Source organism: Rutidosis leptorrhynchoides, chromosome 8, assembly GCF_046630445.1.
Source record: "Rutidosis leptorrhynchoides isolate AG116_Rl617_1_P2 chromosome 8, CSIRO_AGI_Rlap_v1, whole genome shotgun sequence".
In the NCBI taxonomy this organism is placed as follows: domain Eukaryota; kingdom Viridiplantae; phylum Streptophyta; class Magnoliopsida; order Asterales; family Asteraceae; genus Rutidosis; species Rutidosis leptorrhynchoides.
Window position 1 is genome coordinate 144,644,060 of NC_092340.1, and position 21,739 is coordinate 144,665,798.

Genomic DNA, 21,739 nt, shown 5'->3' on the forward strand with positions numbered 1-21,739 from the left:
AACTATCTGCTCAATCATTTAATCATAACATGTAATATTAAAAATTTAAAATTGTATTAGTAATGATCGGAATGGTTGACGAACATGATTAAATGTAATAAAGATATCATACTGGACAACATGTAATTGATCTAAACAATTATGATTCGTTACAAAGCAAAACGATTATAGATTACAGTAAATCATGATACGGTATAAAAATTGATTTAATACATGATTAGTGCCATAGACCGATTGTATGCAGATTTGATTCATGCTTTGGATAAAAACGATTTTTTGTTTGTTGTCTGCAAACTTAGATTGAATTTGTTGAATAGTAATTCTTATTTGAGAAATAAAAATTATGTCATATCCTAATTTCATGCCTCTAACAGCCGAATTAATTGATTTTGAATTCAAATTGTGGTCTAGCGGGATTCCAAGTCATTATACAGCAAACTAACTGACCAATATAATATGCTTAAATCATGTGACGAAATACATGAACAATGCATTCATGTCATACAAAAACACGTACAAGAACAAAGCTGCGTGACAAAAATAAAAATAAAAATAAAAAATAGCTATTAGGTTTGTTAATAGTAAATCAAACGTTTGCATACACTTTAAATTTGAGTAGATGTTAGGTGAATGAATTAATATAAAAACAATAATAACCAATAAACATGGGGATGATTCTCACACACACTTTTTTGATCCTCACACACCAATTGAGTATTATTAGAAGAGTAAAAAGTTAAAATAGGTGTGTGAGGATCAAAAAAGTGTGTGTGAGAATCATCCCCCAATAAACATAAGCATATACTCATTTAAAATATCATCTTTCTCAATTAGTTTTTGCTTGCAATTTTCATGGGAATGAAGCAGAACTTCAACCTAACCGTCTCACTCCATTCAAGTTGTTTGAACTCACGTTGCATTGCCTTAGAGAGACTTCAAGATCCATTTTCCATCTTCCCAAAAATTATGTTTAACCTAAAAGTCAAAAGACCAAGTTTGCATTAGGATTTTAGACCCAATGTCTCAAATTATTGATGATGATAACGAAATTAGTTTTACCATACTGCTACAAAAAGATTACTCTTGCCAAGAGACCGTGCAAGCATGGTATATCCAAAGGTATGTCAATCATTGATGATGGAGGATTGATTCAGCGAACTGGCCCGATTTAAGGCTGGTTGTACAAAACCATAAACACGCATATTTTAAAGCACAAATTCAATATAGAACTGGACAATGAAAGGTTGGGTAAAATGTTAAAATGAGTGGGAACGGTTCAGGATGATCCACAAACATTATTTCCACCCAATTTTACAAAACGAAAAATTTGATGGTGTTTTAACCTAACAACGCCACACTATTAAAACTTCATTTTTATAAGACTCAAAATATGTAAAAGTGTTTGTGAGTTAGCAAGTAGGTACACTATAAAGTTGAGTTAAAATGTAAAGTAAATTTACCTCTTCTCAGGAAGCTTCCCTAGCAACGTATGTATTCTTTCAAAGGAATCACCTGCAACTTCGTAATCAGCAACCTGCAATTTTAATTATTAAGTTTGAGCAAATCCACAAGAATGAAAAGGATCATCAAATATAACATAGACTTAATCATGACCTGAAAAATTGGTACGTCTTTCTTTGACCAAACATTGACAATAGAATTTCTCATAGCCGCTATGTGTTAAATAGCTCGAGGCACTAAAACCCATATGAAGTTCTGGATCAACAATGTTGGCCATTTGGCCAACCCAACCACTGACCGCTTCCCTACAACTCAGTTTGCCACTTTTATCACAGAGATAACAAAACGGATCAAAACCCAAAAGCACACAACTCACATAATGTTCTATTTCTTGAAAATGTGACTTTAACAAAGGGGACACACCCATATTGACACCTGATAAAATCCAAAAAAGCTCTCTTGTTGTATACTTTTAACAAAGTTAAAAAGCTAACAAATTGTTACCACATAGACCTATAATATTAAAAAACAAAGAGCTAGGACATATACCTTTGGAGCAAAGTTAAGGCCCAAATTTAATGAAGAAACATCCTTATTTTAAACAAAACGATTATTTAAATCATTGATACAATGTGTATAATTCGACTAAATAATATAATTTAGCCCTTTCTCTCGTAAATCCATACTCCTCATCATCCAACTGGTCGCTAGCGTTGATTTTCAATTTACTTTACAAACATTTATAAAACATATTTACGTAAATTGACATATGCTATTTCATATAAGTAAAACAATACAAATTAATGAGGATGTAGCCGATTGCAAAGTAATACAAATATTTTAGAAAGGGCCTGTACAAATTATACCTTGATATGAATTCATTGACACGAGATATGGTGACTTGCGAATTTACTCTTGGTTTTTACAGATTAGATGTATGGTAACCTGCAAACTTTATTAACCTGCAAATTGAAACCAACAGTAACAAAAGAATATAAGGATTTATCAGAACTATTCTACTAAAGTGAAAATATAGTTTGTCAAAGAAAACATGTGATGAAAACTAACTAAAAATCATAGTCAGCACAAACACATATAAAGATTGTAGATAGTGTATTGACATTAATAGTTTCTGACCCATTTGACCATTCCCAACGACCCTTCTGACCCATTTAAATATAAAGCCTTAAAATATTTAATTGAAATGTGTGTAATAGAATGTACAGAAGTAATTGAACTATAAGAATATTATATAACTCGTAAGAAAATATTTACTTTTGTTATTATAGTGTTAAAAAGACCCCAAGGGTTGCAATTTGGGCGAACTAAGAAATGTAATAAAAATAATAGAGATACTACATAATATGTTTATTTGTAAGTCGTCAGAATCGTGTGTTACGGTCATACCTACAAAGTAGAACCAATAAAAAGAGGAAGAAGTAACAAAATTAAGCCCCGCAAGAAGCGACCATAAGCATCAAGCCCTGTATTTTTGAAAAAAAAAAAAATACATGAGATAACTCCAACATGATTCAAACATTCATATCTAGCAATTTCTGCAGTATTTATGTGAGCATTTATCATTTCCCAACCACTTGTCTAATATAAATATAAATTAGTTAGAACACACCAAATTCAACACACTTTAAAATTGACCTGAAGCAAATGAAGTCTCTCTAGCTTTATCATGTGGCCTAGTATAAAGTTTGGCCGCATGTTAACTTCCATTTATTTAAGTGATCAATCCTTCAACCAGGTACGCCTTGATCTATTGATGTTGCATTAAATTCATATAAAGTGCAAAAAAAACACCCTACACCATAGTAGCAAAAATAATAACAAAAGTTAAAGGTTAAAATCATATTCTTTTAGAAAGAAAAATTGTACTCTATGCAAGAAAAATAATTAGAAAAGTACCTCAAATTTATTAGCCGGTCAATTTTAAAATATATGTAGAGAAAATGAGGGGAAAAAAACGTGATTTAATTCCACATTGCCATCAATGAAGTATTTATACACAAGATAACACAAATCATCGTTATCCAGAAGCCTCATTATCATCTTTAGCGTCATAGGACTATAAAAACGTTATTACGAAGGCTGTACTTATACACAAGATAACACCTATCAACAACATTTATTGATTAATCAAATATGAAAACCCTAAATCTTCATCACAGGCAAATATGAAAAATCTAAATCTTGAGTAATCAAATACGAATATATGAAACCCTAGAGTTTGAAATCAAAATCATCATGTAACAAACAAAACACACGAATATCCAAGAACTTGATTGATTACTTCATACAAGAAAATTTTAAAAAAAACACTTACAAATGAAGAACGCTTGGATTCCAAATCATACTTGAAAATACGATACCAGATACTTCAATTGTTGTTCGACTAAAAAATAAGGAAAATTACCAACAGAGTACAATTCAATCATAAACTCAATACATACCAAACCCTAATTTGATGTCGTTGATGGTTATTTACGTACCATCATGAAACTAATCGATCGTAAAAATTGATTTGATTTCATCATGGTTTGTTCACGATCACGTGTAAACCCTAAGTTCATCATGCTTTGCAAATCAATTCACAAGATTTTTTTTTATAGAATCAATGGATCACCTTTTTTTGATAAATGGAGCGAATGGCCAGTACCCCATTTTTTCACAGAGTCAGGGATCAGGGATAATTTGGAGGTTATTTTTGACAATAAACAATTGAAATGTAGGAGGGAGACAAACGTTGAGTTATCATCTTAATACATGGCTAATATTGAAAGTTAAGATTTAATCTAATGGTCATTTTTATTTCATTTCAAATTTTTGAATAGTGATTAGAAAAAAGTGACTTTATTATTATATATAATATAGAATATAGATTATTATTATTACAAATATAAATCACTAATTTTTTTTTGAACGTCACTTTTATTAAAACAACATCACGGTTACAATTTTTTGAAAGTACAGATTAAACACAATAACAACGAAAGCTAAACAACGATAATAAACAACGATAATACAACAAAACATTTAGAAATCATTGAAATCAGGAGAATCAGACGAATAGAATTGGCCATCCGTGTCGTACTGTGGCCCGGAGGGCACTTATTCCTCTTCATCAGACACAATGTTTTCGCTCTCATCCCGGAACTCGATATACAACTTGATGATTTCGTTGCTGGTCACTGCTCGACCCACAAGCATGGTCCAATATTCTTCATCTTTAAGAAGACTGGCTGGATCATTGGGTTCCTTGAAGAACCACACTTGTGAGAATGCAAGAGGTATGTCCTCTTTGAGAAAATCAAGTAGTTCAGACAACGGGTAATTTCGGACATTCAGGCAATACTCCTTCTGTTCAGAATTGACGGTGGAGTAATTCTTGACCTCGCGGTCAAATTCCCCACCATAGTTAACTTGCAGCATAACATTCATCTGAGACATTTTGAACTTATAAATTTTAGAAGTAGTAGAGAGATAAGTGTTTGAGGTGTGGTTTGTTAACAATTGAGGGGTTGTATTTATAGGGGATTGAAGCACTTGTTTGAACGAATCCAATGGTCATGAATTAAAATCATATGTTGAATACAACTTTAATAAAGGTAATAGTGGAAACAGCTTTATACAGAGCATCTCTTCTCAACACAACTTTATGCAGAGCATCTCTGCTCAACACAACTTTATGTAGAGCATCTTTGCTCAACACAACTTTATGTAGAGTATCTCTGCTCATCACAACTTTATTACACGAATCCAAAGTTGAAATTCAAAATACAACAAAGACACAATTTATTAAAATACAACAATTTATTAAAATACAATAATGAAATTAAAAATACAACAAACACACAAATTAACCATTCATAGTTCTAAAGTTTGGAGGAACGTTTCTATCTCGTATTTCTTGTTCTCGTACATCACGACTTGTAGATCGATTCCTTACATAGTTAGGATTTGCTTCATCAGTGGCAAGTAATTCTTCCTCAAGCCAGGTAATGTTAAACCCGTTATCCTCGACTATCATATTGTGAAATAGCACACAAAAATACAATATTCGTCTTAACTTGTTCACATTATGTGGTCCTCCAGCCATTTGTAGAATATGGAATCTACCTTGAAGAACACCGAATGTTCTCTCCACATCCTTACGTGCACTTTCTTGAAATTGTTTGAATTTTGCACGTGGCTCATCGGTTGGTGTCGAATACGCCTTGATTAATGTTGCCCAATCTGGGTAAATTCCATCAGCTAAATAATAACCATTCAAGTAATCATGACCATTAACAGTAATGGAGCAAATGGTGCATTTCCATTTTTGATGTCATTGAAAAATGAAGATTGATTCAAAACATTCACATCGTTGTTTGCACCCGCAGCACCGAAGAATGCATGCCAAATCCACGTATCATATGAAGCAACGGCTTCAAGAACAATGGTTGGGTGTTTTTGATGACCACTCGTATATTGCCCTTTCCAAGCAACTGGACAATTTTTCCACTTCCAATGCATGCAGTTAATGCTTCCAAGCATTCCCTTGAAACCGTGCTTTTCTTCATGAGCGCAATTCAAGCGAGCTATATCACTACTAGTTGGTTTCCTCAAATATCCGTCAACATAAAGTTCCAGAACACACTTATAAAACATATTTAGACATATTATTGATGTGGCTTCCGACATTTGTAAATATTCATCAAACATGTATGCTGCTGTACCATACGCCAATTGACGCAACGCAGATGTAATATTTTGCTCAGTAGTAAAACCTAGTCTACCAAGCGCATCTCTTTTTTGTATAAAATACTCGAAATGACTAGGTAAAGGTTCTACATCATAACTAAGTATGTCATTTTGGATGCGTAAAAATAAATCTCTACTCATTCTAAAACGTCTTCTAAACCAACGATCAAGATAAGTTGGATGCTCTGAAAAATAATGTTTGTGTAAATTTTTACCTGCTTCTTCACGATCTCTACGCATGTAAACTCGACGCTTTCAAACTCGGTCATCGTTGGCAGCTTCTTCAGCAGTCAATTCTTCGGCCATTTCTCGTAAAAAATCCAAATCCTCTTCATCGTAGGAATCCCAAATATTAAACATTTGGAACAACCCACATACCATTTTATTTTTTGGAAGTATATAATAGGAATTTTAATAATATTGAATGAAATGTGTGTGAATAATGGTATAAGAGTTGGGGTATTTATAGAAAAAAAAATCAAACGGCTATTATAACGGCTCCCTGCACCAGCAAGACACGTGGCATGCAACCATTCGCAATTCGGACCATCACCTGCATGTGATGGATCCATCGCGCCGGAAACCTCCCAACACCATCGCGCCCCATAGAGGGGTGATGGGGGGCGTGATGGGACCAAATCGGCTCGATCACACTACACTAATTCACATCTTATGTTAAGTTTATTTATTTACAGCATATTAAAAGAGTGAAATATACTTAATTAACTAAATATAAATCGCATGCATCAAATGGCTGTAGGATTAATGTGCAAGGTACAACATATAACTATATGGCTAAATTCATTTGAGCATTTGAGGTCACACACATATACACCTAGACGTCAAATAAAATATATATATATATATATATATATATATATATATATATATATATATATATATATATATATATATATAATGTATATATATATTAATCAAGTAACGAAAGTAGTTAAAATTATTAATTATGAATTAATGTATTAATTGAGTAATCAATTAATGTATTAATATAAGTTAATTAATTAAATGTTTTAATATCTTATTCAACAAGTTGTGTTAATTAATCTATTATATAGTTAATATTAAAATCATATAATGGTGATGTCATTATTAAGCTAATTCTTTTGTTAATAAAAAATCAAAAAAAAAAAAATTCTAAACATGGTGGGTGTTTTCATTAATCTAAATAATTTTGAATTAAAATTAAATCTTAATAATTAATTATTAATTATTATTATTAAATCTTATTGATAATTATTTTCAGACATAACTGCTCAAATCGTCCTTGTGTTTTTTGTTTTTAGCCCAAATAGTCCTTGTGTTACGAAAACTACTTAAATGATCCTTAATTGCAAAAAAAAAGTCCCAAATAAGTCCCTGTGATAACGTCTGTTAAACAGGTCCGTTAGTAGCATGTCATGTGCAACTCACGTGATAGTAAAACATAACTTGTTCTACAACCTTATCACTTTGAAATTAAACAACGTGTTCTTTGGCAATTCAAAATTGATTCTACAACTTTATCCACAACTAATAAAGAACCACCATCAATGTTCTTTGTGGCAACCAATCTCCTGCCACTAAATTCAGATTTCTTGATTTCTATAGCACCAATATACTCTGCAAGCTTACCCTTAAACTCATTTACTGTAGTGACCCGAACTTTTCCATGTTTATATATATTAAATGAAATTGATATTTACATGATTAAATGTTTCCAACATGTTAAGCAATCAAACTTGTTAAGACTTGATTATTTGAAATGAGTGTCATGTAGACAATTGACCACCCAAGTTGACCGGCGATTCACGAAAGTTAAAACTTGTAAAAAACTATATGATATATATATATATATATATATATATATATATATATATATATATATATATATATATATATATATATATATATATATATATATATATATATATATATATATATATATATATATATATATATATATTTAACATGATATTAAGATAAGTAAGTATATCACTAGGTATATTAACAATGAGTTATATACATAAAAATGAGACTATTAAGTTAAGAAACTCGAAACGATATATATAACGATTATCGTTATAACAACGTCTTACTAAATACATATGTATCATATTAAGATATTGTTACACTATATTTAACATGATAAAATGATAATTATATATATCATTAAGTATTTTAACAATGAACTACATATGTAAAACAAGACTACTAACTTAAGAATTTCGAAACAATTTATATACGTAACGATTATAATTGTAATAGTATTTTCACATATATATATATGATGTTAAGATATATTCATACACCATGTTATCATGTTAACATAACAATTTAACATCTCATTTAAGTATAATAACAATTAATTAATTACATTTAACAAGATCGTTAACTTAAAGGTTTCAAAACAACACTTACATGTAACGACTAACGATGACTTAACGACTCAGTTAAAATGTATATACATGTAGTGTATTTAGATGTATTAGTACACTTTTGAAAGACTTCAAGACACATATCAAAGTACTTCTACTTAACAAAAATGCTTACAATTACATCCTCATTCATTTTCATCAACAATTCTACTCGTATGCACCCGTATTCGTACTCGTACAATACACAGCTTCTAGATGTATATACTATTGGTATATACACTTCAATGATTAGCTCCTTAGCAGCCCATGTGAGTCATTAAACATGTAGGAACCATCATTTGACAACTAGCATGAAATATCTCACAAAATTAAAAAAAATATTATAAATCATTCATGAATTATTTACATGAAAACAAACTTACACATCCTTTATATCTAATCCATATAACAACGACTAAAAACACCTACAAACACTTTCATTCTTCAATTTTCTTCATCTAATTGATCTCTCTCAAGTTCTATCTTCAAGTTCTAAGTGTTCTTCATATATTCTATAAGTTCTAGTTTCATAAAACTAAGAACACTTTCAAGTTTGCAAGATTACTTCCAAGCTTTCTAATCCATTCCAAGTAATCATCCAAAATCAACAAACCTTTATTACTTACAGTAGGTTATCTCTCTAATTCAAGGTAATACTCATATTCAAACTTTGATTCAATTTCTATAACTATAACAATCTTAATTCGAGCAGAAATCTTACTTGAACTTGTTTTCGTGTCATGATTCTACGTCAAGAACTTTCAAGCCATCCAAGAATCTTTTGAAGCTAGATCATTTTTTGTCACTTCTAGTAGGTTTACCTACTCAACTTAAGGTAGTAATGATATTCATAACATCATTCGATTCATACATATAAAGCTATCTTATTAAAAGATTTAAACTTGTAATCACTAGAACATAGTTTAGTTAATTCTAAACTTGTTCGCAAATAAAGTTAATCCTTCTAACTTGACTTTTAAAATCAACTAAACACATGTTCTATATCTATATGATATGCTAACTTAATGATTTAAAACATGGAAACACGAAGAACACCGTAAAACCGAATATACGCCGTCGTAGTGAAATCGGTGGTTGTTTTGGGTTAAAAAAAATAAAAAGTATCTTAATATTTGAATTGGAAGTTGTTTTCTGGAAAAAAGATATTACATATGAACATGATACTATATCCAAAAATCATGGTTAAACACAAAGTGGAAGTATGTTTTTCAAAATGGTCATCAAAATGTCGTTTTTTCGACGGAAATGACTACCTCTTTAAAAAATGACTTGTAACCTGTATTTCCGACTATAAACTTATACTTTTTCTGTTTAGTTTCATAAATTTTAGTTCATTATGAAACCATAGAAACTTGAATCACTCAAAACGGATTTGAAACGAAGAAATGACGGGTAAAACAAAATTGGATAAACTTGCTAGTTTTAGCTACGAAAATTTTGTAACAAATCTAGACTAAACATATCCTAACTAATTTATATTGTATTATACATATTATGTAATCTTGGGATACCATTGACATGTATACAATGTTTTGACATATCATATCGACCCGTCTATATATATTATTTGGAACAACCATAGACACTCTATATGCAGTAATGTTTGAGTTAGCTATACAGGGTTAAGGTTGATTCCAACAATATATACTTTGATTTGTGATCTAGCCTGAGACGTGTATATACAGGGTCTTGGATTGATTCAAGATAATATATATTGATTTATTTATGTACATCTAACTGTGGACAACTAGTTGTAGGTTACTAACGAGGACTGCTAACTTAACAAACTTAAATCATAAAAACGTAATAAAAAATGTTGTGAATATATTTCGATCATACTTTGATATATATGTACACATTTGTTATAGGTTCGTGAATCGACCAGTGGCCAAGTCTTACTTTCGGCAAAGTAAAAATCTGTGAAAGTGAGTTATAGTCCCACTTTTACAATCTAATATTTTTTTTTTGGATGAGAATACATGCAGCTTTATAAATGTTTTACAAAATAGACACAAGTACGCAAAACTACATTCTATGGTTGGATTATTAAACCGAATATCACCCTTCAAGTCTGGTAACCTAAGAATTAGGGAAATGGCCCCTAATTGATGTGAATCCTAAAGATAGATCTATTGGGCTTAACAACCCCCATTCAGGTTATCGATGGTTTAGTACTTCGAGATTATTATAAAAACAAGAGGTTCTGCTTTGGTGATATTCTATGCATTAAGTTAACGTCGGTTACCAGGTGTTCAACATATGAATGATTTTTTATCTCTATGCAGCTTGTGAAATGCCTGATATGAGATGTGTTATAAAAATGAAATCTTGTGGTCTATTATTATGATTTGATAATATATAGGTTAAACCTATAACTCACCAACATTTTTGTTGACGTTTTAAGCATGTTTATTCTCAGGTGATTATTAAGAGCTTCCGCTGTTGCATACTAAAATAAGGACAAGATTTGGAGTCCATGCTTGTATGATATTGTGTAAAAACTGCATTCAAGAAACTTATTTTTGATGTAATATATTCTTATTGTAAACCATTATGTAATGGTCGTGTGTAAACGGTATATTTTAGATTATCATTATTTGATAATCTACGTAATGCTTTTTAAACCTTTATCGATAAAATAAAGGTTATGATTGTTTTAAAAATGAATGCAGTCTTTGAAAAACGTCTCATATAGAGGTCAAAACCTCGTGACGAAATCAATTAATATGGAACGTTTATAATCAATATGAACGGGAAATTTCAGTTGGTATCCGAGCTTTGGTCTTAGAGAACCAGAAATTTGCATTAGTGTGTCTTATCGAGTTTGTTAGGATGCATTAGTGAGTCTGGACTTCGACCGTGTTTACTTGAAAAACGATTGCTTAACATTTTTGTTGGAAACTATATATTGTTAACATGTAAATATTATGTGATATATTAATCTCTTAACGTGTTTGATATTGTGTGTTAGATGTCTACCTCTAGTACAAATCCCATCGACTCACCTAATAATAATGAAGAGTCAAATATAGTTTGGGAAGATTCACAAATTCCCGAAGAGGAACCGAAAGAGGAGGAACCGGAAGAGGAGGAACCGGAAGAAGAGGAACTGAAAGAAGAGGTTCTGGAGGAGGAAATATTAGGAACCATAGAAAAACAGATAAATAAAAGAAAATCCTCAAACAATGGACCAAAGTTAAAAATGGTCAATGGTGTTTCCGCCGAGGAAGAAAAATATTGGGAAGATTACCAATTTTCCAATGAATCGGATCCCGATGAGGATTCCGATGATGTTATAGAAATTACCTCGACCCAATTTGAAAAGGCAAAAGAAAATAATAAGGGAAAGGGCATCAAAATAGAGAAACCTGATTCCAACCCCGATAAACTTTATATGTATCGTCAACACCCGTATTTCTTAAGTTGTAACAATAACCCGGGAACCTCTAAGCCACCAAGTTTTTCTAAACCATTTGTGAAAACAACGGCTCATTTTAGAGGAACATCATATATACCTAGAAAATTAGCAAAATGAAATAGGTCCAAAGAGGAAGAAACTAGTGAGTCGGAATAAAGAGTTGTAATCATGAGGTGTAAAATATGTAAAATAAGTGTGCTTGTACTTTTCTTGTTGTATGTGAATATTGCTTGTATTATTTGATAATTATCTTTTACGAATCTAACCCTCGTCTATTTTTACAGTATTAAAACAAAAATGGATGTTAAGGATAGACAACCAAAAATTTTAGAAGACCTACCCGGGGACATGATTGATGAAATCTTGTCTAAAGTCGGTCAGAATTCATCGGCACAATTATTTACGGCGAAATTAGTGTGTAGAACATTTGATGAACGTTTCAGGCATGCCTTAGTTTATAAAAGGCTTTCATTTAAAAGATGGGGTATATCACATTGGGGACACCGTAAGTTACGCCGTGTTTTCTTTAAAGCGTTAAATGCGGGGAACCCAAATGCAATTTTACGCTACGGGTTAAGAACCTATTTTGACTCAACATATCCCAACATATGACTTCGTGAGTTAGAAAGAGCTTCTAACATGCAACATAAAGAAGCATGTTATGCTTACGGGTTAGTGATGTTCGCTTCTCACCAAAGTGAGAAAAAGAACATCGGATTACAACTTTTAATAAAACCTTCCCACAAGTGACGGATTCAGTAGTTGGGGTGAGAAACAAGGTTTTTAGATTATTACGGTGCTGTTGGACATTACGAAACCCTCATCCCTTTGACGACGTTACAACATGCTATCTTGTCAACGGCCACAACGGTTATGTTCCACAAGACCAAGGATGGGAAGTAGTCTTAGTAAAACCAGAATGCATGACTTGTTTCTGGACTTATGAATTACGTGTTTTTATTGCCTTTGCTGAACGACTTGCGTATTAACTAGGATTGTTGTCACAACTGTTTTGTATCAAAGTTATTATGTGCTATATGAAATACTATATGTATAATAGCGGTATTGTAAGTTTGTAAAATATTGTATAAAAGTTTGAACGCGAAATATTATTATAATCAGTTTTCCATATAGAATTGTAGTAGTTGAATTGTATATTAGCTACTAAGTATGAACTTAACGGGTAGGTACTACCCAAATTAAAACTATAAAACGTTAATATGATGAAAAAGATTTTATAAATGAGTTCATATTATGCTACGAAATACTATTGACTACTCTTAATATTCTATATGATTAACTTAATTCTTTTGAACTATTTTTGAAGGAAATGGCACCGACGACTCGTCAGAATTTGAACATGAGCGAGGAAGACTTCCGTGTTTTCCTTGCAGCAAACATAGCCGCGGTACAGGATGCAATGCAAAACAACAACAATAACTCTGAATCTAGCAATACAAATAACGCCATAAGAAATCGTGTAGGATGCTCCTACAAAGAATTCATTGCCTGTAAATCTTTGGAATTCGATGGAACCGAGGGTCCAATCGGATTGAAACGGTGGACCGAAAAGGTTGAATCGGTGTTTGCCATAAGTAAGTGTACTAAAGAATACAAAGTAAAGTACGCTACACATACCTTCACAGGTACTGCATTAATATGGTGGAATACCTACCTAGAGAAAGTGGGACAAGATGCTCTGTACGCACTACCGTGGTCATCATTCAAACATCTGATGACTGAGCAGTATCGTCCCAGAAACGAGGTCAATAAGCTCAAAGTAGAGCTTAAAGGATAACGAACACAAGGTTTCGACATTACCACATACGAACGACGATTCACGGAGTTGTGTTTATTGTGCCCAAGAGCGTTCAAAGATGAAGAGGAGAAAATTAACGCATTTGTAAAAGGGTTACCAGAAAGGATCCAAGAAGATATAAGTTCACACGAGCCCGCCTCCATACAAAAGGCGAGTCGAATGGCTCATAAACTCATAAATCGGATTGAGGAAAGAGTTAAAGAGCAGGCGGCTGAAGAGGCCAACACGAAACAAATCAAGAGAAAGTAGGAAGAAACCAGTGACAAGGGTCACAATTTTAACAATCAACACAACAATCACAACTACAATCGCACCAATTTTCGCAACAACAAATGCAACAACAACAACCACCCCAGCAACAACTACAATAACCGTTTCAACAACAATAATAACTGCAACAACAACAATCCCAACAATAACAACAAGAGGCAGAAACCATGTCAGAGGTGTGAAGGATACCATCCGACTGGGCTCTGTACGGCAGTGTGTACTAAGTGTAAAAGAAAGGGCCATGGTGCGACAAAGTGTGAAATCTACGGATCAATGGCTAAGGGAACAAATAATGCCGGAACAAGTTATGCCGAAATTACCTGTTTTGGATGCGGGAAGAAGGGCCATTACAAAAATGCGTGTCCAAATCAGGGGGATAATAATGGGCAAGGCCGAGGAAGTGTCTTCAACATTAATGCGGTTGAAGCGCAGGAAGACCTGAAGCTTGTTACGGGTACGTTTCTTATTGACAATACATTTGCTTATGTTTTATTTGATTCGGGTGCGGATAGAAGCTATATGAGTAAGGATTTCTGTGCTAAAATAAGTTGTCCATTGACGCCTTTGGATAATAAATTTTTACTCGAATTAGCAAAACGTAAATTAATTACATCAGATAAGATATGTCAGAATCGAAAAATTAAACTGGTTAGCGAAACGTTTAAGATTGATTTGATACCAGTAGAGTTAGGGAGTTTTGATGTGATAATCAGCATGGACTGGTTGAAAAAGAAGAGAGCGAAAATCGTATGTTACAAAAATGCGATTCGCATTGTAAGAGAAAAAGGAAAACCCTTAATGGTGTACAGAGGAAAGAGCAACGCGAAGCTAAATCTTATTAGTAATTTGAAGGCGCAAAAACTAATAAGAAAAGGTTGCTATGCCATTCTAGCACACATCGAAGAAGTCAAACCCGAAGAAAAGAACATCAATGATGTTCCCGTCGTAAAAGAATTTCCCGATGTATTTCCGAAAGAATTACCGGGACTACCTCCACACCGATCTGTTGAATTTCAAATAGATCTCGTACCAGGAGCTGCACCAATAGCTCGTGCTTCATACAGACTCGCACCCAGCGAAATGAATGAACTCCAAAGCCAATTACAAGAACTCTTAGAGCGTGGTTTCATTCGACCAAGCACATCACCATGGGGAGCTCCTGTTTTATTTGTCAAGAAGAAAGATGGTATATTCAGGTTGTGTATCGACTATCGAGAGTTGAACAAACTTACCATCAAGAACCGTTACCCACTACCGAGAATCGACGACTTATTTGATCAACTACAAGGTTCGTCAGTTTATTCGAAGATTGATTTACGTTCCGGATATCATCAAATGCGGGTGAAGGAGGATGATATTCCAAAAACAGCTTTTAGGATGCGTTACGGTCATTACGAGTTTATGGTTATGCCATTTGGTTTGACTAATGCACCAACTGTGTTCATGGACCTTATGAACCGAGTGTGTGGACCATATCTTGACAAGTTTGTCATTGTTTTCATCGATGACATACTTATCTACTCAAAGAATGATCAAGAGCACGAAGAACATTTGAGAAAAGTGCTAGAGTTGCTGAGGAAAGAAAAACTGTACGCTAAGTTTTCAAAGTGTGCATTTTAGTTAGAAGATGTTCGATTCCTCACTCACATAGTGAACAAAGAAGGTATTCAGGTGGATCCGGCAAAGATTGAAACCGTTGAAAAATAGGAAACCCCGAAAACTCCAAAACACATATGCCAAATTTTAGGATTAGCTGGTTACTACAGAAGATTCATCCAAGATTTATCCAAAATAGCAAAACCCTTGACTGCATTAACGCATAAAGGGAAGAAATTTGACTGGAAGGATGAACAAGAAAAAGCGTTTCAATGGTTGAAGAAAAATTAACTACGGCACCTATATTGTCATTGCCTGAAGGGAATGATGATTTTGTGATATATTGTGACGCCTCAAGCAAGGTCTCGGTTGTGTATTAATGCAACGAACGAAGGTAATTGCTTATGTGTCTAGACAATTGAAGATTCACGAGCAGAATTATACCACGCATGATTTGGAATTAGGCGCAGTTGTTTTTGCATTAAAGACTTGGAGGCACTACTTATATGGGGTCAAAAGTATTATATATACCGATCACAAAAGTCTCCAACACATATTTAATTAGAAACAACTAAACATGAGGCAGCGTAGGTGGATTGAGTTATTGAATGATTACGATTTCGAGATTTGTTACCATCCGGGAAAGGCGAATGTAGTAGCAGACACTTTGAGTAGAAAGGATAGAGAACCTATGCGGGTAAAAGCTATGAATATAATTATTCGTACTAACCTTACTACTCAAATAAAGGAGGCGCAGAAGGGTGTCGTAAAAGAAGGGAATTTGAAAAATGAAATACCCAAAGGATCGGAGAAACACCTTAATATTCGAGAAGACGGAACCCGGTATAGAGTCGAAAGAATTTGGGTACCAAAGTTTGGAGATGTGAGAAAAATGGTACTTGAGGAAGCACATAAAACCAGATACTCAATACATCCCGGAGCGGGAAAGATGTACAAGGACCTCAAGAAACACTTTTGGTGGCCGGGTATGAAAGCCGATATTGCGAGATATGTAGGAGAATGTTTGACGTGTTCTAAGGTCAAAGCTGAACATCAGAAACCATCAGGTCTACTTCAACAACCTGAAATCCCAGAATGGAAATGGGAAAATATTACCATGGATTTCATTACTAAATTGCCAAGAACTGCAAGTGGTTATGATACTATTTGGGTAATAGTCGATCGTCTTACCAAATCAGCACACTTTCTGCCAATGAGAGAAGATGATAAAATGGAGAAGTTGGCGCAATTATATTTAAAGGAAGTTGTCTCCAGACATGGAATACCAATCTCTGTTAGCTCTGATAGGGATGACATATTTGTTTCAAGGTTTTGACAGACATTGCAACAAGCATTGGGGACTCGTCTAGACATGAGTACTGCTTATCATCCACAAACTGATGGGCAAAGTGAAAGGACGATACAGACCCTTGAAGACATGCTACGAGTATGTGTTATCGATTTTGGAAACAGTTGGGATCGACACCTACCGTTAGCAGAATTTTCCTACAACAACAGTTACCATTCGAGTATTGAGATGGCACCGTTTCAAGCACTTTATGGTAGAAAGTGCAGGTCTTCGATTTTTTGGAGTGAAGTGGGGGATAGACAGATTACAGGTCCGGAGATAATACAAGAAACTACCGAGAAAATCATCCAAATTCAACAACGATTGAAAACCGCCCAGAGTCGACAAAAGAGCTACGCGGACAATAAAAGAAAAGATACAGAAGTTGAGATTGGAGAGATGGTCATACTTAAGGTTTCACCTTGGAAAGGCGTTGTTCGATTTGGTAAACGGGGGAACTAAATCCAAGGTACATTGGACCATTCAAGATTATAGATCGTGTCCAACCAGTAGCTTACCAACTTGAGTTACCTCAACAACTCGCGGCTGTACATAACACTTTCTACGTCTCGAATTTGAAGAAATATTTTACTAAAGAAGATCTCACTATTCCATTACACGAAATCCAAATCAACGAAAAACTTCAATTTATTGAAGAACCCGTCGAAATAATGGATCATGAGGTTAAAAGACTTATGCAAAACAAGATACCAATGTTAAGGTTCGATAAAATGCTCGTAGAGGACCCGAGTTTACCTAGGAGCATGAAGATCAGATGAAGAAGAAATACCCGCACCTATTTCCAGAAGATTCGTCAACACCTTCTACAGCTTAAAATTTCAGGACGAAATTTATTTAACGGGTAGGTACTGTAGTGACCCGAACTTTTCCATGTTTATATATATTAAATGAAATTGATATTTACATGATTAAATGTTTCCAACATGTTAAGCAATCAAACTTGTTAAGACTTGATTATTTGAAATGAGTGTCATGTAGACAATTGACCGCCCAAGTTGACCGGCGATTCACGAACGTTAAAACTTGTAAAAACTTATATCTAATCCATATACCAACGACCAAAAATACCTACAAACACTTTCATTATTCAATTTTCTTCATGTAATTGATCTCTCTCAAGTTCTATCTTCAAGTTCTAAGTGTTCTTCATATATTCTATAAGTTCTAGTTTCATAAAACCAAGAACACTTTCAAGTTTGCAAGATTACTTCCAAGCTTTCTAATCCATTCCAAGTAATCATCCAAAATCAAGAAACCTTTGTTACTTACAGTAGGTTATCTCTCTAATTCAAGGTAATACTCATATTCAAACTTTGATTCAATTTCTATAACTATAACAATCTTAATTCGAGCAGAAATCTTACTTGAACTTGTTTTCGTGTCATGATTCTACTTCAAGAACTTTCAAGCCATCCAAGAATCTTTTGAAGCTAGATCATTTCTTGTCACTTCCAGTAGGTTTACCTACTCAACTTAAGGTAGTAATGATGTTCATAACATCATTCGATTCATACATATAAAGCTATCTTATTCGAAGATTTAAACTTGTAATCACTAGAACCTAGTTTAGTTATTTCTAAACTTGTTCGCAAATAAAGTTAATCCTTCTAACTTGACTTTTAAAATTAATTAAATACATGTTATATATCTATATGATATGCTAACTTAATGATTTAAAACCTGGAAACACGAAGAACACCGTAAAACCGGACATACGCCGTCGTAGTGAAATCGGGGGCTGTTTTGGGTTTAAAAAAATAAAAAGTATCTTAATCTTTGAATTGGAAGTTGTTTTCTGAAAAAATGATATTACATATGAACATGATACTATATCCAAAAATTATGGTTAAACACAAAGTGGAAGTATGTTTTTCAAAATGGTCATCAAGATGTCGTTTTTCGACGAAAATGACTACCTCTTTAAAAAATAACTTGTAACCTGTATTTTTGCTATAAACTTATACTTTTTCTGTTTAGTTTCATAAATTTTAGTTTATTATGAAACCATAGCAACTTGAATCACTCAAAACGGATTTGAAACGAAGAAATGACGGGTAATACAAAATTGGATAAACTTGCTAGTTTTAGCTATGAAAATTTTGTAACAAATCTAGACTAAACATATCCTAACTAATTTATATTGTATTATACATATTATGTAATCTTGGGATACCATAGATGTAGTGACCCGAACTTTTCCATGTTTATATATATTAATTGAGATTGATATTTATATGATTAAATGTTTCCAACATGTTAAGCAATCAAACTTGTTAAGACTTGATTAATTGAAATATGTTTCATATAGACAATTGACCACCCAAGTTGACCGGCGATTCACGAACGTTAAAACTTGTAAAAACGACATGATGATATATATATGGATATACATATGGTTAACATGAGACTATGATAAGTAAGTATCTCCATAAGTATATTAACAATGAGTTATATACATATAAACAAGACTACTAACTTAAGGATTTCGAAACGAGACATATATGTAACGATTATCGTTGTAACGACATTTAAATGTATATATATCATATTAAGATATATTAATATATTAATATATCATAATATCATGATAATATAATAATTTAACATCTCATTAGATATAATAAACAATGGGTTAACAACATTAATTGAGATAGTTAACTTAAAGGTTTCAAAACAACACTTACATGTAACGACTAACGATGACTTAACGACTCAGTTAAAATGTATATACATGTAGTGTATTTAGATGTATTAAAATACTTTTGGAAGACTTCAAGACATATATCAAAACACTCATACTTAACGAAAATGGTTACAGTTACTTTCCCATTCTTTTCTTTCATCAAGAATTCTAGTCGTATTCTTACCCGTATTATACACAGCTTCAAAACGTACTTACTATGGGTATATACCAATAGGAACTAGCATGGGATTCCACTCTTGATTATGTCATGTATGACTAATCAATTTTAACTTCTACCATGAGCTAGTCAACTAACTAGAACTCCTTTTAACCCCACTCACCACTCACCAATTACCACTCATCATTCACTCCATTTCACTTTCAATTCTCTTTCTAATTCTCTCTCAACACACACACACACTATTATGAACGTATTTTTCCAGTAGTTAATCATCATCTTCATCAAAAATCACTTCAAGAATCAAGCTATAATCATCATAGGAAGAACACTTCAAGAACACTTCAAAAATCCCTTCAAGTTTACTAATTTACTTTCAAGCTTTCTAATCCATTTCAAGTAATCATCTAAGATCAAGAAACCTTTGTTATATACAGTAGGTTATCTTTCTTATTCAAGGTAATATTCATATTCAAACTTTGATTCAATTTCTATAACTATAAACTATCTTAATTCGAGTAAAAATCTTACTTGAACTTGTTTTTGTGTCATGATCCTACTTCAAGAACTTTCAAGCCATCCAAGATCCTTTGAAGCTAGATCATTTCTTGTCACTTCCAGTAGGTTTACCTACTAAACTTGAGGTAGTAATGATGTTCATAACATCATTCGATTCATATATATAAAACTATCTTATTCGAAGGTTTAAACTCGTAATCACTAGAACATAGTTTAGTTAATTCTAAACTTGTTCGCAAACAAAAGTTAATCCTTCTAACTTGACTTTTAAAATTAACTAAACACATGTTCTATATCTATATGATATGCTAACTTAATGATTTAAAACCTGAAAACATGAAAAACACCGTAAAACCGGATTTACGCCGTCGTAGTAACACCGCGGGCTGTTTTGGGTTAGTTAATTAAAAACTATGATAAACTTTGATTTAAAAGTTGTTATTCTGAGAAAATAATTTTTATTATGAACATGAAACTATATCCAAAAATTATGGTTAAACTCAAAGTGGAAGTATGTTTTCTAAAATGGTCATCTAGACGTCGTTCTTTCGACTGAAATGACTACCTTTACAAAAATGACTTGTAACTTATTTTTCCGACTATAAACCTATACTTTTTCTGTTTAGATTCATAAAATAGAGTTCAATATGAAACCATAGCAATTTGATTCACTCAAAACGAATTTAAAATGAAGAAGTTATGGGTAAAACAAGATTGGATAATTTTTCTCATTTTAGCTACGTGAAAATTGGTAACAAATCTATTCCAACCATAACTTAATCAACTTGTATTGTATATTATGTAATCTTGAGATACCATAGACACGTATACAATGTTTCGACCTATCATGTCGACACATCTATATATATTTCGAAACAACCATAGACACTCTATATGTGAATGTTGGAGTTAGCTATACAGGGTTGAGGTTGATTCCAAAATATGTATAGTTTGAGTTGTGATCAATACTGAGATACGTATACACTGGGTCGTGGATTGATTCAAGATAATATTTATCGATTTATTTCTGTATATCTAACTGTGGACAACTAGTTGTAGGTTACTAACGAGGACAGCTGACTTAATAAACTTAAAACATCAAAATATATTAAAAGTGTTGTAAATATATTTTGAACATACTTTGATATATATGTATATATTGTTATAGGTTCGTGAATCAACCAGTGGCCAAGTCTTACTTTCCGACGAAGTAAAAATCTGTGAAAGTGAGTTATAGTC

The 21,739-nt window shown here is 32.8% G+C and overlaps 1 protein-coding gene and 1 long non-coding RNA gene across 10 annotated transcripts; both read right to left on the bottom strand.

Moving 5' to 3' along the window:
• Positions 1-621: 621 nt before the first annotated feature.
• LOC139861616 (uncharacterized) lies at positions 622-4,176 on the bottom strand. Of its 9 annotated transcripts, XR_011763852.1 has the most exons (9): positions 3,797-4,176; positions 3,118-3,274; positions 2,869-2,945; positions 2,328-2,423; positions 1,838-1,896; positions 1,615-1,766; positions 1,461-1,534; positions 1,060-1,174; positions 626-975 (listed from the first exon to the last, which is right to left on the bottom strand). It is a non-coding gene; the product is annotated as an uncharacterized lncRNA (long non-coding RNA). The 9 variants fall into 9 exon arrangements; XR_011763851.1 differs by having other exon boundaries at positions 622-975; positions 1,838-2,423; XR_011763846.1 differs by having other exon boundaries at positions 624-975; positions 1,615-2,423; positions 3,797-3,865; positions 3,963-4,176.
• An 874-nt stretch (positions 4,177-5,050) lies between these two features.
• On the bottom strand, positions 5,051-6,453 carry LOC139863864 (uncharacterized). The gene is made up of 3 exons (XM_071852465.1): positions 5,847-6,453; positions 5,335-5,724; positions 5,051-5,214 (listed from the first exon to the last, which is right to left on the bottom strand). Exons 1-3 carry the CDS (start codon positions 6,451-6,453, stop codon positions 5,051-5,053), a joined length of 1,161 nt encoding a protein of 386 aa, XP_071708566.1.
• Between the last annotated feature and the right edge of the window lie 15,286 nt (positions 6,454-21,739).

What these genes read in the sequence shown, in the direction of transcription:
- LOC139863864 (XM_071852465.1), bottom strand. Translation starts at nt 6,453, where the DNA reads ATGCGTAGAGATCGTGAAGAAGCAGGTAAAAATTTACACAAACATTAT. An exon ending in TGCATTCTTCGGTGCTGCGG is followed by an intron (nt 5,725 to 5,846) that starts GTGCAAACAACG and finishes GTTATTATTTAG; the next exon opens with CTGATGGAATTTACCCAGAT. An exon ending in AAACTTTAGAACTATGAATG is followed by an intron (nt 5,215 to 5,334) that starts GTTAATTTGTGT and finishes CGTGTAATAAAG; the next exon opens with TTGTGATGAGCAGAGATACT.